A 19,381-nucleotide genomic window follows, 5' to 3' on the forward strand; every position below is an offset into this window, starting at 1 on the left:
TGAAATACGGGGGGGAGGCGCCTAGATTAGTTTTTTTTAAAGGGAGGCGTAGTAACATAAAGTTTGGAAACCACTGACATAACATTTGAATTTTGCCTAAAAAAACGAGACGTTAATTACCCTTTATGGATATTGTGTTTAAAAAAAACAAGACGTTAATTTTATTACCCTACGTTTAATTTTTAGAAAATGCAGAAAATTATTGGTCACTCAACGCGTACTATACTTTTTGCCGAAATACTATAATTTTGATGGCACTGTACTATAATTCCACTTTCAAAATATGGCAACACTGCTTGGCAGCACTGCTTCACAAATTCATGGCAACCCCAAATAGCCGGGTGGTGGGATTTGTATCAGTATTTATTTTCGGAACTCGTCAAATTATTTTGCTCCCTAGCATCACGAGAAATGATATTTTGTCCGTAAAGAAAGACAAATTTATAAGGTTTGGGACAGTTTTATTATTAAAGTACTTCACGCATTATGTGATATGTGCCAGTATTGTTTGTTATCTTTTCCTGGAGGTTATATTATACAATATTTTCAAGGACGAAATTGAGTGATACTATTTTCCTTGGTATTAAATGTGTCAAACGGAGTGTATTTACTAATAACAATGCTAAGATAATCACACTTTCACGTCAAATTTGTACACATAAACAGTATTTTTATTGGAAATTGCGAATTGCGCACGTACCCAAGGACGTCAAATTAGAAATGTCATTAATTGTACGCTTCTTTTTAAACTGTCAAATTTCTTCCATAAAAATGTCACAACGCAATTATTTTGTATGAAGTGGTTTTATACAATTTCTATTCGTACAGTAGTTGTCATTATTTGAAATTTTCAAGTATATTTTGGTCTATTGTATTAGGCAAGTACCTATGTACAGTTTTGTAATATTTTGTGCAATTTTTTTAATAATGATGGTTCTCCTATTCATGCTCCAATATAGTTAAGTTTTTAATCATTGAATTATATTATATTATATGAATGTGGTAATATTTCTTTAATTCGTAAAATGTAAATCGTAGATTCAAACAGTTCTTGCAGAGTCGGTAAAAGTAAAATAGAGGTTTTAGCAAAACTAGCAGCATTGTTTATCTTGTGAAAAATAGATGCGAGTTAGTGCAGTAACACTGCTTTCAGTATAGAGTTATTGCCAGAGGTTTGTGTATTGCTTTTATCTAATATTTTAATTTTAGGTGGACCGTAACAAAGTAGTTAATCAAAATCTTTGCTGTTGTGTTTCTCATGGTTGACAATTATTAATCCTATTCAAAAGTTCCCTTCGTTATATCTCTCAATACTATCATCCCTGTTTTACTCTGAGCAACATTCGTTATCAACTGTACCGAAACCATTTCTACACTGAGCAGCATTCGTATCCACATACCTAAGAATGTGATTTACTACATTATCTCTTGAAAATGGTCCCTGACTTCTAGCCTGAAATTGTGAGGAAAGAAGGAGTAATAACACAAAGTAACCAAATACAATAAAAACCAACCATGAAAGTCTAAAACAATATATCGAGGGTATACTGACAGAAAGCATTAACTCAATAAAACAAGTTCTGAGATAATCGCAAAAAGGACTTTTTTTTTAAAGCGTTCTTTGATTCTAGATTTTTTTATGGTTTAAAAACATTTTTTCTACATTACAAAGACTGACCTTTATGGCAAACACAATATACGACATGTTACAAGTCCTGTATTTTGTATACGCAGAACGCATTAGGTCATTATCATGCTTTCTATCAGAATAAAAAAATAACAATATGATTAAATAATGTTTCTATTTTCTCACCATTATATCCTATGCCTTTGTGCGTTTTACCAGGACGTAGACCGTAAAATTGAATACAATTTGGCATTAAAAACAGCAAAAACTGAGTTAATGCGTTCTGTCAGTATACCCTCGATATAACTGTTTTATTTTATGTTTATTTCTTCTAGTACATAATGTGAAATTTGTCCATTTAAAAAAAAAAATTAGGTTTTAATGTAAACATCATCCATGTATACTGAACTCCCTTTTTACACAGTTTTTTTTTTACACGATTTCGAAAAAATGCGCGGCAAAGCCATCAACTCTAAATGCATGTTGGAGACCAATTTGGCCAGAATGTGTTAAAACATAGTGAATAATTTTTGTTACCTTTGATTTTTTAAAGTATTTTAGTGTATACTTTTTTAACACGGTTATCGCGTGGAACGTATCTACCGTGTAAATGCGGAGTTCAGTGTATATTAATTATTTATCAATACAATACAAACAATGTAAAGGATGTGTGTGTGTGATCATAATATGGTAATACTTTATAGAAGATGGTGACAGGCAGCTCAATACGGCGGCAAGTTCGCATCTTGTTGGTGGGAGACCCAGGGGTCGGTAAGACTTCGCTTATCCTCTCTTTGGTGAGTGAGGAATTCGCCGAAGATGTCCCAGCAAAAGCGGAGGAAATCACTATACCTGCCGATGTCACCCCGGAGCAAGTCCCAACTAATATTGTGGACTACTCATGTAAGTTATCTATACCTATGCTATGTGCAATCATATAATTTTATTGTCTATGTTCCATCTTTCTGAATCTGTGAACATAATGTCATAATATCAGTCGTCACCAAAGGTGGAGCCTTCCGTGGTATTTCCTATCAAAATTGCTAAAGCATATTCTAGACCAGGGGTCTTTTGCTTCACTTTCGTATGTTTCCCAACCTTATTTCTGCCAAGCCCCACTTCAACGCTTCAAAAATCTCCATTTCCCCTATCAAAATTTTATAGTTAGGTACCTACCTAACTAATTCTGAAAAAAAATGAATTGCTTCAAATAAAAAATACACATAGGCAATACTATTTTTAATTTAACTTTCGTAAGTAAATATGTATATTACGTTACATGTACGACTCAGAAGAAAATTAGTGCGATCCTTGTTCTGTGGTTCGTCTTCAAATGATTTTCAAAATGACTTTTTGCCCCCGAAAATATTCAAATTGCCCCCCGGTGGGGCGTACACATACTAAAGTTTAGACTCAATCTCTATAGAAGAATGTTTTCTTCAACATCTTAATTGTTTCTTAATTGTAGCTTCTGAGCAATCGTCCGACAACCTAAACGACGAGATTCAAAAGGCGCACGTGGTTTGCGTTATTTACGCAGTGGATGATGACGACACCCTTAACCGGGTTAGCTCCCATTGGCTTCCTCTTATCAGAGATGCATGCCCAGAAGAACAAAGAAAGCCTGTTGTATTAGTCGGAAATAAAGCTGATCTCATTGACTACTCCACAATTCATGTGAGTGTTGAATTTAATTTTACTTGTACATATTACAATCAACCGTGAATTTTATTCTTATTTTTTTATGAAACCAATATCTTAGGTACCCAAGTACTATTTTTTTGGATATTCTCATGCCTTCAGCAAAGTTATATGCAGTTCTAAAAGAATAATCTTAATGTTTTGATCAGAAATAAAAGAAATGTTTTGAAATGTCAGGTTCTCCCGGTATGTTTATGTATGTACACCGACTGGCCAATCTATTCTTACTACATAATAGTAAGGCCTTCCACCCACGAGAATACTCAAAAATACGAGACGGAAACTAACATTCTAGTCAGTATCTAGCTAATGTATTTAAATGGCGGCTCGCTCACGGCAAGACTGGAATCAAACTGGGACGCGACATGCCAAACTCCCAGTCTCCCATAAAACAGTGGTGCTAATATCAGTAGATTTGATGAAAGATCATATTTTCTTACCAAAATTGGTAGCACAGAAGTTGAGAAATACTCCTGTCTGTATAATTTCCAGTAGGACCGTGTGCGAAGTATCAGTCATTAGCCAGTTTATGAGTTCCATCAGCAACCAGCTCGTCAGATTTTAGTTTCTCCGTAAGCGAAAGGCCTAAGTAATTATTGTTCTAATTAATAAATTATTGTCTATTCTGATTATCCATATCCATTGTAGTCGTTTAACAAAACACAGGCTTTTGTATTAAAATCATTAAAATTATCTGATTGTACTTTGCAGTCCATTTTGGAAATAGCTGAAGACTTTCCAGAAATTGACAGTTGCATCGAGTGTTCCGCCAAAACGCTTCACAACATATCGGAAATGTTTTATTACGCCCAGAAAGCCGTGCTGCACCCCACATCTCCGCTCTACATCATGGAACAACAAGATGTGAGTATAAAACGTCATTCCCCAAAGAATTTTGGTAACATGTCATTGTTATTTTTCATGCAAAATATAACATAATACTTCTTCATAAATCAAAATTGTTGCCTGATAATTTGGCTTAGTTCCATGATTGCATTCAAAACACTCGACAAGTAAACTCACATTATAGAAATAATTATTTCCCAGAACTATTCATGACCTCACATGTAAATTTTTTTTTTATATTTGAATGAGCTTTCAGAATTTATCCTGTATTGATAGTTCTTATGTATTTGTGTGTGATGAAATATTTTGTTATTATGTTAATTTAGCTAACTGAAAACTGTCGACGTGCGTTAACGAGGATCTTCAAAGTGTGTGATATTGATGGAGATGGCCTTCTCAATGACTACGAACTGAACCACTTCCAGAGGCGCTGCTTCGACAGTCCCTTGCAGCCGCAGGTTCATACTTTTACTTATACATATTGACAGCTGACAGTGAAGATTTGACAACTTTTCTAACAAAATTTGTAAATTATACTACATCGCAAACATTAAATATACAGTGTGTACTTATAAATTACAAGATAAGAATGTCTCATATGTTGTAAAAGTAATATAATCCACTTTGTAAACAATTTTTTTGAATGACTCTTAATACACCATAATTTTAAAATGTTTCAGTACTAATGCTGGAGTTACCAAATTTTATTTATACTTATTAAGGCTCTGTAGAATTGACAAATTTTATAAGGTTGGAATAATTCGTAGTGACGTGTATAAATGCGTTTCATATCAAAAAGTAATTTGGAATATTTGCACATTTGCTTTCGATATGTATGATCTCTTTATTGAAATATTCTAATTTATGAATTATCGGTTGACTTTTGATAATAGACTATTGATTTTGTAACCAAGATTGACTAAAACAATAGAAATCTGAATGGTGAATGGTTTTTTACCATACTTTGGTAAAACAGTACTAATGATTTTTAATTTGCTTTTTATGAAGGTTTTGGATGAGGTGAAGGCGGTTCTCGCAAAGAGTGTGCAAGACGGTATCGAGAGAGACTCTGTCACCTTAAAAGGCTTCCTCTTCCTTCACTGCCTATTTGTTCAGAGGGGTCGCAATGAAACCACATGGACCGTATTAAGGAAATTTGGCTACAATGAAAGTTTACAAATGTCTTCAGAATACCTTTATCCAGTGTAAGTATTATGTTGATTATGTAATCGATATAAATGGCCGTCAAAAAAAGCACGTCGGTACCTGGCATTCTATGAGACGTCTATTTCTAAATACCGATTAATCCACAAAGCATCAAAATCTTACAAAAAAATCTTATATAGTATATTATATAATTTCATATAATATGACATGATGATCTATAATTTCCAAAATCAGTCAAAAACATACAAAAAAAATTTAAATGATACAAATAAATATTATGTTACAATGATACAATTAATATGTGTGCCCATTTTTATTTTGACACTGCAACATGTTGCAACGGCTAGTGGATGGGTAACTAAACTAGTACACCAAATATGCATTTATGAAGACATTGATAGTGATTAATTTTACAGAGTGAAGATACCATCAGGCTGCACAACAGAGTTATCACACCGCGGTCAACAGTTCTTGACCCAGCTGTTTGAACGATACGATAAAGACAAGGACGGAGCGCTGAACACCGCGGAACTCCGAAATGTTTTCTCCTGCTGTCCGCAAGTACCCTGGCATCATCTCCGGCAGACTGTTCCGACCAATGACAAGGTTAGAATACGAAATTTCGATAAGTTTTGTATTCCCAACATTAAAAGCTTGTCATCCAATATTCCTTGGAGTTACAGATATTTTTTATGTGGCTTGTTTATATCATCATCTCTGTTGATAATAACTGTTGGTTTATTTAAGTCTGTAAATTAAATTAAATCGTGAGAAACTTATCACTCACCGCAACCATAATAATGTTAATTACCTCTGTGACTCTTGTGAAAATGTATTGTTTTCCAAAGTTTGTTCACACAGTACCTACATATTGCTTGCTGTTTTGTTTCTACCTTCAAGTCGTTAACATTTCACTGTGAACAAATTTACACTAATTAGGATTATTTGCTATTGTTATTTCTTTGATGTTTTTATAGGTTTTATTGAATATAATTTTTTAATCCTATTTTAATACCCCACCATCAATGTTTCAACAAAATTCGAACTATAGTAATTATATTTATATATAATTATTATAGAAATTTTATACCTGTTGATATATTTCAGTCAAATTTTAAACATCGATTATCACTAATAATTTACTAAACACAGTTATTATTGAAATTTAATAAAACAAAAACATTTAAGATCTCAAAATACACGAAGAATATATATACTATTTACAACCCACTTTGTGAAATGGCAAATGCACCACCACTTTGGGATATGCGTTATAATTATAATCACAGCGCAGTGATGCATTGTGCACGACTTTAAAACGACTGGCATCTGCTAATATAATGCAAAACTGATGAATTTTTAAAGCAAAAATTGCATTTAATTTACTTTATAGGATACATATTATATGATTATGGTATATGCGCACTATTATAGAATCAAACTAACGTTCGGACCTTTCTTGTTAATATGTCGATACCTGAGTCACCCTACGCTTGCCTTGTCTATACCTGTTGGATTAATTGAATCTTGTAATCTTCGTGAACCTACGAATAAACACCATTTTACTCTTATTATTGGAATCTTCTTGACCTAACACAATGTTGAATAGATTCCAGTTGTGGAGATTCCACTGTACATTGATTATGTTATGTATTGCTAATAATTAAATGATTATTAAATTTATTGAATTGTAGGGTCATCTGACATTGCAAGGCTGGCTCTGTCGCTGGGCACTAATGACGTTAACAGAACTGCCACGCACACTCGAGTACTTAGCGTATCTCGGTTTTAACGTTTATGAAAATGAGTCTCAAGCTGCCGCTATACAAGGTAAGAAAAGCCATACAAAAGTAAAATTAATAAATAGCCACCTATCTTGCATAATACAATTTATTTATAACCTTATTCTTTTAAGCATTATTGCTCATACATAATGCAGCTTATAGTTGGAATATTTATATCAGTGAAATGCCAAATAATTTTCAACTATAGGCGCGACGAAATTTTGGACTCGCTGCCATTCGGAGAGAGAACGTCGAGCTGGAAACACGTAAATTTGTTTCGTGATGGCGACGGGCGTATTAATTCTTAAATCGTGTAAAAATGACTAAAAACGTTACCCATTTACTTTAAAAAGAAAACATGTCAATGAATATATTATTATTGTTACTGATGAAGCAATAAACAGAACATTAAATGGACACATGTTGGATTTATATGACATTATATTTCGTTTGACATGCGTCATTTGCACCCGTGACCCGCAATCCACACATCGCCTAGCCACAATCTTTTTAGACTGTGCCTCAACTGAGGTATAGCCTTAAGAAAAAAAAAATCAATGTTTAAGTCATGAAAGAGGTTTATTTTAATGTGAACTTCAAACTTTATGACAAACAAAGATTGTGGACTGCACCTAGAGGGACTTTATGAACTTTTAGTATTACAGCTTTTGATGGCATTTCATGATAGAATTGGTAGCAGCAAAAAAAAATATTTTGTAAGTTAGTGCATTGAAACATTTTGCATTATTTGCCTCAATCTTTAGCAGTTGACATTTCAGACATTCTGACAATTCAAAATATACATATGAAATAAACAATCTTTGAGGTTGTTTATCTAAATATAGGTACTAAATAATTATAGTTTCGTGTATTTGTTCACCATTCTATCTACAAAATTGACGCGGTGAGTGTCCTTTCACAGGCTAGTATGCAAACGTCATTTTCACGTTCAAAATGTGACATATGTACTTTGATTGATGAAACAATAACATGCATTAATAACAAATGCAAGTTTCAAAGCTTTTAGCAAATTTTAACTTTGGTCCAGTAGTTTCCACCTGTTTTACTTTCATATATTTAAGCTCCGTCTAGTAAAGGTTTTTTTCAGCATCTTTAATATGATTATTATTTACTCTTAGTTACCCGAGAGAAAAAGTTGGATTTGGCAAAAAAACAATCGAGTCGAAATGTCTACCAGTGTCACGTGATTGGTCCACGCAACTCCGGGAAAACTACATTCTGCCGAAGTTTTATCGGAGCCGGGGCTAAGGTATTTAGATTTGCTTTGTTCTATTTACAAAAAAATATATTATGCAATATACATAATGTACTTACTTATATTCTTTCTAACACTACAACAGTCCATGAGGGCCAATGACAGTATTGCAGTAGTGGAAGTGAAACGATCACATAAACACCCAGGTTTTGAGAAAACCACATAATATATTGTGACCTCACCAGGATTTGAATCAAGAGCCGGGTGAGAGCTCAGGGTCTTATGCACTGGACCACGACGACGAAGAGGGTATTTATTTCATACCTGCAATACGGTAGTCAACAGAGCGCGGCTGGGTCAAATTCACATGTTATTTTCATCTAATATGTGTATTTGAATCACATCTCATCAATCATCAATCTAATTGGTTGAGCGAATGGCTAACTAATCTCTAAAACTTAATAAACAAAAAATATTATTAGGATATTCCATTATTACTAAACATATATTTCTTTACCTACATTTAGTTTAGTGACCTTAATTGAATCAAATATATTCAAATTACAAAATTCACTGTTTTTGTTTCATATTATGTAAGTATTACATACCATTAAATATTGTTTTCTGTTTTCAGAAATCAAAAAATCCCATGAGTGATACGGACAGTGACGCAATTCACGCATGCATCAACGCCGTCCAAGTTTATGCACAGGAAAAGTATTTAGTGGTGAAGGACATCGAAGTGAGTCGGGTGTCTGATCCCCTCCAGCCGTCCGAAGTGAACTGCGACGTCGCATGTCTCGTTTACGACACCACTCACGCCAAATCCTTTGAGTTCCTCGCCAGGATATTTATTGTAAGTCTTCATTGTACACTGTAATTATAACTCATAATGTTAAATGTGTGGCCCGCTATGTTGACTATGTAAGAAGTTGGGGGCATCTGTTTTTTATTTCCTTTAAAAGTCTTGTGCCATTGGTGATGCCAATCGGGAGGGCAATAGCTATGTTCAACCAAATTGATTCAGATGTCTATATAATTAACTTATCTATTTGGGTGGATGTTGTGTTTAATTTGGTAGAGTAACTTTTTTATATCATGTTTTAATTGCTTTAATTATGTAGTATAAATAGTCCAGGCATGTAAGTCATAATTTTTTTCAAATTTACAGATGGTATTGTGATAGGATATTGGGTTTGTCATATATTTGCCTTACCAAAAAATAGTTGTCTCTTCATCACTGAATTATTCTTGCTGACACACTTTTGGGACTCTAAAGATGGCATTTATAATCAATTTAATCCCATTACTAATAGCGCCTGTACACATGCATGGATTTACTTGCACCAATAGTGTGTATTTTAAACTATTGCGATAAAAACTGTTTATATATAAAAGTGCTGACTGTCTCGCCAATCTCATTCTTCATGAGTATGCTAGACGCGATGTTGTCATTTTATGGTACTATTTTATATCGTTCGATGTATCGTGAAAATCGGTTAACATCAAAATGAGTCTGCATGGTCGTAGTTGGTTTTTCTTGTGGCAGGTTCGCCACTATCGTTCTACTGCGGATGCGCAGATATTGAACAAATCCCAACTGTCGCGTGAAAATTCAGAAGCTTCCAAACTTTTTTGATTCATGCATGCAATCTTGCAACTTGCAGTATAATACATGTTTACAAGTGCATTTTCTGTGCGATGTTGTCATTTTATGGTACTATTTTGTACTATTTGACAAGTAGTGAAAATCGGTCAACCTGAAAATTTGTTGGTAGTTCATTTTTTTGCCGCCAGGCTCGCCACTATCATTCTACTGCACAGGCGCAGATCGAAAAAGTCCTACTGTCACATGAAAATTCGGAAGCTTCCAAATTTTTTTGATTCATGCATGCAGTCTTGCCAACTGCAGGATAATACATGTTTACTCATACATTTTTTTGTTATGGCCACGATAATACTTACTGTTAACAGTAAATCCATGCACGTGTAAACGGAGTATATTTGTTCAAGCTATCGTCGTAAGAGTATGAAAATCAAATTGAGTTATTGTTTGTCTTTGAATGATTAAAATCATATTCCTGTATTTTTTCAGAAATATTTTGCCGAGAGCAAAATACCTGTATTAGTAGTGGGGACAAAGTCAGACCTGGATCCTGTGAGACAAGACTACTTATTGCAACCGGTCGATTTCTGCACCAAATACAAGATTCTACCTCCACAGCTGTACACCTTCAAAGACAAGAAGAAAGATATCTTTGTGAAACTTGCAACAATGGCCGCATTCCCGTAAGTTACATTTAATTAAAAATGCACAGATATTTGAGAAATTTTTCAGTTAATACAAGTAAATCACCATTTCCACTCCAAGGTATTGATTGTTTGCCATTTGTTAAACCCATTGGCTACATACCTTAGATCGAAAAAAATAACCTGCTTATTTGTCGTAGTTACGGGATTCAAACCCACTACCGATCATTGAGCCTGCTTACACGTGCTCTCAATGACGTTGCATAATATACATACTAGAGGCTATCACAAATGTGTAAGCATTAGGAGCTGTTCGAACCCCTTTCAAAATTATATTGAAAAAATCTTGAAGAATAACATTTAAATAATATGTAGGTACTACCGGTGAAGAGTATTATGTAATTAAATTTCTGTTTGAATAATATTATTTTTTGAATTAGCTGATACTCTAAGTATTATAATAATTTTGATTGATTTTAATATTTCTTTTCACATTACATTACTGTAATCATAAATTACAGTTCATAGAAATGACTCCCATAACGTCAATAGATTCCAGGATCGGTGATTATCTTTTTTTTTTCTAATTTAATATTTAAAAAATGTAATACAGTAAAACCTCGTTAGTAAGAACACTGATAATTCGAAATTTTCCTGAAAAAAAAGTCCCTTGAACATTATTTTCATAATATGGTTTTATAATATAAAACCATACCTTTAATTCGAAATGATTTTAGAGTCCCTGGCATACAAAAATATTCAATAAATCGTAATAAAGTACACTATTTCATGAGCCAGTCATTGAAAATTGTGACAGACTTTTATTAAAAAATCAAAAATCACTTATTTTATGAAGGTAATAAAAATAATCCTGACATTTTATGACCCAATTCGGTAGGCACATCTATTATCGGAAACAAAATTAATGAAAATCAAAAATTTTTTTTTCCAAAATTTTAATATTTTTCCCCCATACATTTCATAATTCGTAATTCGATTTTTTTTTCGATTTTCGGTCCCATGGAATTCGTATTAACGAGGTTTTACTGTAGTTATGTATGTACATTTTTTCCAATCTCTCAATCCTGAATTACAAAGTATCCATACGACAGTATTTAAATTTATCTTCACCATTATAATGACGCAAGGGAATAAAAATAATGTACTTATACAATTTTTTAAATAAATATTTTATTAAAATACTTCCTGTTGATGAATGAATAAAAATGAATGTATAAAGTGTTCAATAATACTCACAAAAATAGGTTATATCAGTTGAAAATCATTGTACATCATTAATTTCATTTTCAATCCTGGGTTTTTGGGACCAAAAAATTGAGCAAGATTCACGATTCTGAGATTACAGACCTTAAAATATATCATATAATAAAATGAATCATAGCGATTGATTTTTATTTTATCAAAAATATATGGTCTATGTATCTGCTTAAGGCCATGCATTAGTTGAGGCACGGTCTAAAAAGATCGTTGCTAGGCGATGTGCGGATTGCGGGTCGCGGGTGAAAATGACGCCTGTCAAACGAAATATTATTTCTCATATAAATCCAACATACGTCCATTTTATGTTCTGTTTATTATTCTATTAGTATCAATAATAATATATTCATTGACATGTTTGCTTTTTAAAGTAAATGGGTAAAGTTTTTAGTCATCTTTACACGATTTTAGAATTAATTGGCCCGTCGCCATCACGCAGCAAAGTGACGTGCGTCCGACTCCACGTTCCCTCAATTAATGCGAAGCAAGTACAAATTTTCGTCGCGCGTACAGTTGAACATTATTTGGCGTTTCACTGATGCGTCACCTTAACACAGTCGCGGACACATGGTAGCTAATACATGTTAGTGATATGACACATATACAATTAAAATTTTTATTTTTAAATTTTCGATTTAGATATATAGAAATGAGTTAAGTGTTAAGAGCATACTTCAGTGAAACGGCAAATAATTTTCAACAATAGGTGGGATGAAATTTCAGACTCGTTGCCAATCGGAGAGCGATAGTCGACTTGTGAGCACGTCGATTTGTTTTGTCATGGCGTCGGAGGAATATATTCTTAAATCATGTAAAGATGACTGCAAAACGTTACGCATTTATTCGAAAAAAAAACATGTCAATGAATATATTATTACTAATATAACAATAAACATAACATTAAATGGACGCATGTTGAATTTTTATGACAAATTATATTTTGTTCTGCACGCGTCGTTTGCACAATCTGTGTGTCGCGTAGTCACGATCTTTTTAGACCATGCCTCAGCTGAAGTATAGCCTTAAGATACGACACTATCTAATGGAAATATGTTCGCACCGTGACACAAGTAGCAGTGAACTGTTATAATCCAAAATACGACTTCTATAAACGTCGTGTCGTATTCCATTCGGACGTCCTGTCATATCACATCTCACAAAATACGACGTCTATAAATAGACGTCGTGTCCGCGAATGTGTTAATACATAAATTATTCTGTCACTTCGATTCATAAGGATTATATTACATGTGTCTGGCTGCATGCACTATTTGAAATGAATTTACCCATATGAAATTTATAGTAAACCATGTTATTCTTATGAAATGTGTTTTTGTCAGTCGTTTTCAAGCTGCGTGGATATTGTTTTACAAGCACAGGTTCGTAGAAATTTGTCGGCGGACAATGTAAGTCTTACATGTACATTATTTAGTCGTCTCGTTGTGCACACACTTTTGCCAGCATACTTCACATAAACCATGTTTTTGTGGCCTACACTTAGTTATGTATTATGTACTACTTGCTGCTTTCTGTTGTTACAAACAAACTTTGATTCGATCGAAATAATCAAAGAGGGGAACATCAGCTGTTTTATTTTATGTTAACGTTGATTTATTTTGTATTAGTTCTGGCTACGTGCAATCGTGAAGACATCTAGATGGGGATCGCTTAGATCTTTTCAATTAACTGACTGATTAAATTATAACTGATCACAAAATAAATTAATAATAATTATGGTTATAGAAAAAATACAAAATTGATCTTTTTATTCTAAGGTATCATCTAAGAATCTACCTCTGTATTAAAACTATTATTCATTTTGTAATGCACTTGAAGAAAGAAATTCAATTGTTTGATATGCATTGAATTAGAAAAAATATTACATTTGAAATCCATTTTATGACCATAGCTCATCCTGTTTTTACAAACGTCTCCATTTTTCTCTACTAACATAAATAAATGTGAAGTGAAGAAAAAAATTTTTGTTACATACTGATTCTATCATAAAGTTCTATTGAATTTGATGCAGGCCATGTGTGAAATATTTACAAAGGTTCAATTATTCCATCTTATAATATTATGTACGAGGGTTGTCCAAAAATTAAAGACCTTTATTCATTTTTTGCGACGCTGATGTTATTTCTCAAAATATGGCAGCACTGGCATATAGCGTAGACTTCCCTCTCCAGAATGAATGGCGAGCCGGCTCGGTAGTTACTTCAGTTTGACCTTTGCATCCGTTTGAGTTGGACGCTCCGCTGTCGAATCACACCGCCTGCGAGGTGCGTTCAATCATTTGGCCTCAATCAGGAGGGAGGGAGTCAACCCTGTTGAAAACCGTTGTCGTCTCACATCTAATTATGGTAATGTGATGAACTAGTGGAATGTCAGGAAGTGGTGTACTGAGTTTTCGAGTGGTAGAACGAGTGTTCATGATGAGGGGAGAGGAAGGAGGTCCTCAATTGGTGACGTTTTGTTGAAGAAAATCAATGATCAAGTTCGTGAAGATCGCCATCTGACAGTCCGTGAGCTCGCAATTTTGATCCCAGACATCAGTAAAGTCTACCATACAAAAGATTTTGAGGGCAAAATTGGGGTATGCAAAGGTGTGCTCGTTGGGTGCCCAAAATGCTGACGGAAGCTCACAAACAAAACCGTGTGAAAAACACTTAGATCTTTTTGAACATCTTGGACTCATTCAAATGGGATGTCCTCCGTCATCCTGCTCATGACATAGATCCTGGACCTGGCGCCGAGTTATTTCCATCTTTTTCTTCAACTGAAGCAACATTTGGCCGGAAAACGCTTCAAGACTGACGAGTACGTGGAGGAAGAGGTGAGAACATTTTTGAGGACGGCGACGCCGGAGTTATTTGGCAAGGGAATGAAGGACCTAGTGCCACGGCTCACCAAGTGCATCGATCGTAACGGAGACTACGTTGAAAAGTAGTGGGAATATGGACCTAAAATTTCGTATGCTTTTTTTATAAAAATAAATTTTTCCTGATTTTTAAAATAATAAAGGTCTCTAATTCTTGGACAACCCTCATACTTGCACTTGCAGCATAGATAGCACTTGCAAAATGAAATAAACGTTTTATTGATGTTTAAAAGTGGGCCATATTAATAAATACATTTGAAAGTTTTTGTTGATATACCACTACAGTACAATTCATTAAAAATATGTGTCAGATCAATGCTAATTGATAATAAAAAATTATCCATTTTTGACAAACTAGTAAACTAGTTATGTCAAAAAAAAATTTGTTGCAGTGAAGTGTTCTGTTTCAATAAACAACGTTCAACGTAATGAACATATTGGAAGAGAATCTTTTCTTATTATCCTATTAAATAAATTGTAAAACAAAATTCAAATCAGGTTCATTGGTGCAAAAAATTACCACAAACTGCGCGGTTCTATACTACCCATGATGATTTATCTATGCTTTTATCCAAGAAATTTTTACTGCATTTTGTCGTAGTAATATTGCAAAGTGAGTCATGAATGGTAATGACACGATTTATCTATCTGTTTATGTTTTACCCTGCAGTGTATGACTACAGTGGAAACATCTCTTGGCTAGAAGCAGTGACGGAATTAATAGGGGGATAATTGCTAAATTCACAATAAAGATTGGAGTAGATGAATTTAGACGGAGGATTATTTTGTTTCAGTCCGCTGAGACGAATGATTCACATGTTGTACCTAAGGCCAATGCCAACCGAGTGGCTAAGCTCATGTTCCAGGTTAAACTATTATCCGATTTATTTTCTCTTTTGTTAGGTGTTTTCATAATAATATTGTTATAATATATTAGGCCTGGATATACTCACATTATACCGCTTCAAACACACCCAACCACCGGATGTTGTAATTCATTCTATGCACAATACTATTTAACAACGCTTACTACATATTTTTTATTAGGATGCATGTCATAGAATTTTAGAAATTTACCAAATTTAATCAACTAAAATCATTAGGATTAACTATACACAAGAGTTTTTAAATATAATTTCCTAATCCTAAAGTTATATAAGTACCCACATGTAAATTTCAAATATTATATTTTACAATAAATTATACATAATAAAAATATAATTATACCACCTAACTTATCTAAGCATGGCATGTTTGTGAAATTTTATGTGATGCATGTTGTTTGTAGTTTTTACACCAAAACTTTTAATGGTAACAATTATAAAATCTGAGAATATAACCAGTTTCTATACATTTAGTCTTTATTTATTATTATTGATATATTACAGAAAAAAATATTATCGATTAATAATTAATTGTACTTATGACGTTTTTATTATAATTATATCCTTCTAACCCAAAAAATAAATGAATAATGCAAAATTTTCCTATTATTATAAAGTTTGTCTTTTGAGCATGTAAAATTATAAGTATATATTTTTTAAATTTTTCTCAATAATAAACCAACTGTGACCAATATATTATTATATACCTACCTGTGACAATTACCGTACTCTTCTCAGTAATCTGCCACCTGAAAAACCAGACAAGTGTCTAATTAGTGGAAGCAGCAGATTATAGTGCATGCATACAAAACATGGTAAAAATTAAAACAAATATTTCGTAAAAATAGTTTTTATTTAGAAATTTATACTAGCAACTTACGGTTTTATTTATAATCAAATTTAAGTACTTATGCATTAAATTATACATATTTATAAACTAAGTTTATTAATTATATCAAACAGTAAACCACTTGACACAACCAGTTGTTCAGTGAGGCAAATATTCTTGAATGGTCTAAGATTTCTGGCTTTCCCTATGACCAAAAGCTTCGGCTCGTGTGTCCCGGTTGCATTGGAGCGTGGCATAATTGTGATGCGGTCCTTAGGCACTTTCCTCCCTGGTGCATTACTTCCTTCGTGATGAACATACATTTTATGAGGGATTTATTTCCAAAATAAACCCTTCTCATCCGCGGTGTATACTACGCGACGAACTACTGAATTTGATATACGAATACCAGCGAATAATATTGCTTGATTTTGTGCTTTCAACCAGTAAAAATAACATTGGTTTATAGTATTTGTCGGATTATCGAGCGACGGATTACTGAGAGTGTACTGTACTAAGTTTATAATTTTTTTTGAAGAATTTTATTGGTAATGTAAATGCAAGACTTACGGAAAAAAATAATTTCTTTCCTCGAACATGTACATAGATTAATAATGAAACTAAAATAACAGTGTAAAGTTTCAAAATAGCATTAAGTACTTAGTTTAAAACATCAAAGAACTGAATTTCTGAGTTCAGTTTCTTTTCTTTTGTTAATTTATTAATATAACTCGTAGTCATAAAACAGTGTTGCTATCTTTTTTGATGCTTATTATAGTACCAAACTGTAAAAAATATACTATTTCTGAAAAAGATATAGTACAGGAACATCTTACAAAATTATAGTATTGTAGTATTATTATAGTACGGTTGGCAACACTGTCATAAAGCTGTTTTTTTATAACACTGGTATTACAATTTTATTAACAAAATAATTATATAATATTTATTGGATGCCGGATTGATTTTAATAACATAACCTATGCTGCATATCACTTTTTTCCCCAAATGGCAACATTCTTGTTACTTTCTATGATTATAATATACTAATTGGAGCAATGCAACTTCTGTAACCATCTATTATTATTAATAGGCAAGGCTGTCATCGATAATAATTGAATTGTCGCCATCGACAATAATTCAAAAGTCGAATGTTTTTTTACAGCTTTTATTCTTACATTTATTATTATTAATGCAGAGCTTTTACTGATTGCCATAAATAACTATATATCATTAAAATAATGGCGATTTCAATCGGTTTGTTTGTATTTCAGGCATTTGAAGCAGTTCGGTTTGATCCCCGGCGAACATGCAAACTGGTGGAAGGCGGGAATCGGTCTCGCAGCCGCGACGGTCGTCGGATTCTTTGTCGTGCGAGTCCTCAACACCTCGGATCGATAGTCAACTCAATCGGAAGACGAGTCAATGAGTAAAGTCGGTATCGAGAACTGCTCCGAGGATATCTGTTAAATATTTATTACTTTGATTCGGCACGAACCGAAGGTTCTCGCCGTAGATATAAAAGTATTTAATTTGTATTGCGAATGATATTTTGTCTTGCTACTTTTGAATTATTGATAGTATTAGCAGCGTAGATGGAATGATCGATTAGCTTATCTATCTGATTGTTATGATTTAAGAATTTATTATTTCGTCAGGTCTTTGAAGGGGGTCACTATAAGATAATTTAACGGTGAAAGAATCAGGTATAGATTTATCTAACTGCGCAATCAGTAGCAACCAAAATAATATAGTAGGCTTGATACTGAACTCGAACTACTGAACGAAAATTGGGTTGATAGCTGTACCATATAGTTTGTATGCTGATATTCAATGGTGACAGTTATCAATAAAACATGCAGTTGGAAACGTATAAAAGAAGTCTTACATTATTTCTATTATGACATTTGAACGTATTTACAGAATGAATCAAATATGATTAAGTTGGTAAGCTGTACAGATTACCAGATTAACACTGCTAAGTTGGCATTTCCAATTTCATAACTCAAGCAATGCGTACTACTTTTATATTCATTGCTTTTAGTGTTTTAAACTAAATAAAAATACCAAACCGTTGTATTATTGGCTGCTTACCTACTTGTGACATATTGCCTTTTCGTACATCATGCAAATTGGCAAATAAATCTAGTAGGAGTTGGAAGTTCTCTACAAAATAACCTGCATAGACCAGGATTCTTTTAGTTGCTTCACTTTCATGTTATGTTTCGGCTACATCTTATATAGAAGAATGTCCTCTCATTTTTGAATATACCATTATATATTACAGTGGCGAAGGGTGGAAGTAGGCTGTTTAGATCCGCCATAAATAATGCAAATTAAATTTTGTCAGTCATACGTATTTGTTTTTGTTGAAATAAGACTACAATTTACAGATGGTATTGGTTAGTTTTTAAAAATCAATTAAACCCTGCGAAAACCACGCCATAATAGGTAATAGTCAAAAAATATCCATTATTAATTTTGGACATTTCATAGAAAGGATAATATTTTTTATCTATTTATAGTTGGGTTTATGCAAGGCTAAATGAATTTAAAAAAAAATGATTCAACAATATAAGTAATATGTATTCTTAATCTAACGAAAACAAATAAGTATGAATGAAAAAGTGTGCACTATTTTGTCGAATTACCCATAACATACCAAAACTATTATGGTTTTATTTAGGCAAGGTTTAATTGATTTTTAAAAACTAACCAACCCATCTGAAAATTGTACTCTTAATTCAATAAAAACAAATACGAATGACTGACAACGTTTTATGTGCACTATTTATGTCGGATCTGAACAGCCTACCTCCACCCTTCGCCACTGATATATTATAATTTAATTTGTGTGCACTGGGTTATTTGATTATTGATTGATTTGGTTATTTGTTGAATTATTCCGCAACTTTCCA

At 33.1% G+C, this 19,381-nt stretch overlaps 1 protein-coding gene across 3 annotated transcripts; it reads left to right on the top strand.

Moving 5' to 3' along the window:
- The first annotated feature begins 295 nt into the window (after positions 1 to 295).
- On the top strand, positions 296 to 19,060 carry Miro (mitochondrial Rho GTPase). Of its 3 annotated transcripts, XM_085957610.1 has the most exons (13): positions 314 to 448; positions 2,332 to 2,530; positions 3,096 to 3,304; positions 4,040 to 4,192; positions 4,501 to 4,632; positions 5,183 to 5,379; positions 5,758 to 5,947; positions 7,036 to 7,171; positions 8,265 to 8,395; positions 8,976 to 9,197; positions 10,437 to 10,630; positions 15,545 to 15,616; positions 17,738 to 17,999. In XM_085957610.1, the coding sequence occupies exons 2-13, from the start codon at positions 2,335 to 2,337 to the stop codon at positions 17,862 to 17,864; spliced, it is 1,959 nt and encodes a 652-aa protein (XP_085813736.1). In that variant the 5' UTR covers positions 314 to 448; positions 2,332 to 2,334; the 3' UTR covers positions 17,865 to 17,999. The 3 variants fall into 3 exon arrangements, with proteins under 3 accessions (XP_085813737.1, XP_085813736.1, XP_085813738.1); XM_085957611.1 differs by lacking the exon at positions 15,545 to 15,616 and having other exon boundaries at positions 296 to 448; positions 17,738 to 19,060; XM_085957612.1 differs by lacking the exons at positions 15,545 to 15,616; positions 17,738 to 17,999 and adding an exon at positions 13,210 to 13,425.
- Positions 19,061 to 19,381: the final 321 nt, after the last annotated feature.

The sequence above is a fragment of the Rhyacophila brunnea genome, unplaced genomic scaffold, assembly GCF_057557595.1.
Source record: "Rhyacophila brunnea isolate RB1 unplaced genomic scaffold, BYU_Rbru_1.0 scaffold_7, whole genome shotgun sequence".
NCBI lineage: Eukaryota > Metazoa > Arthropoda > Insecta > Trichoptera > Rhyacophilidae > Rhyacophila > Rhyacophila brunnea.

Bases quoted from the DNA above. Each gene is read 5' to 3' on its own strand.
- Miro (XM_085957610.1), top strand. From the start codon at position 2,335: ATGGTGACAGGCAGCTCAATACGGCGGCAAGTTCGCATCTTGTTGGTG. The intron at 4,193-4,500 runs GTGAGTATAAAA...ATGTTAATTTAG, and splicing joins ACATCATGGAACAACAAGAT to CTAACTGAAAACTGTCGACG. The intron at 4,633-5,182 runs GTTCATACTTTT...CTTTTTATGAAG, and splicing joins ACAGTCCCTTGCAGCCGCAG to GTTTTGGATGAGGTGAAGGC.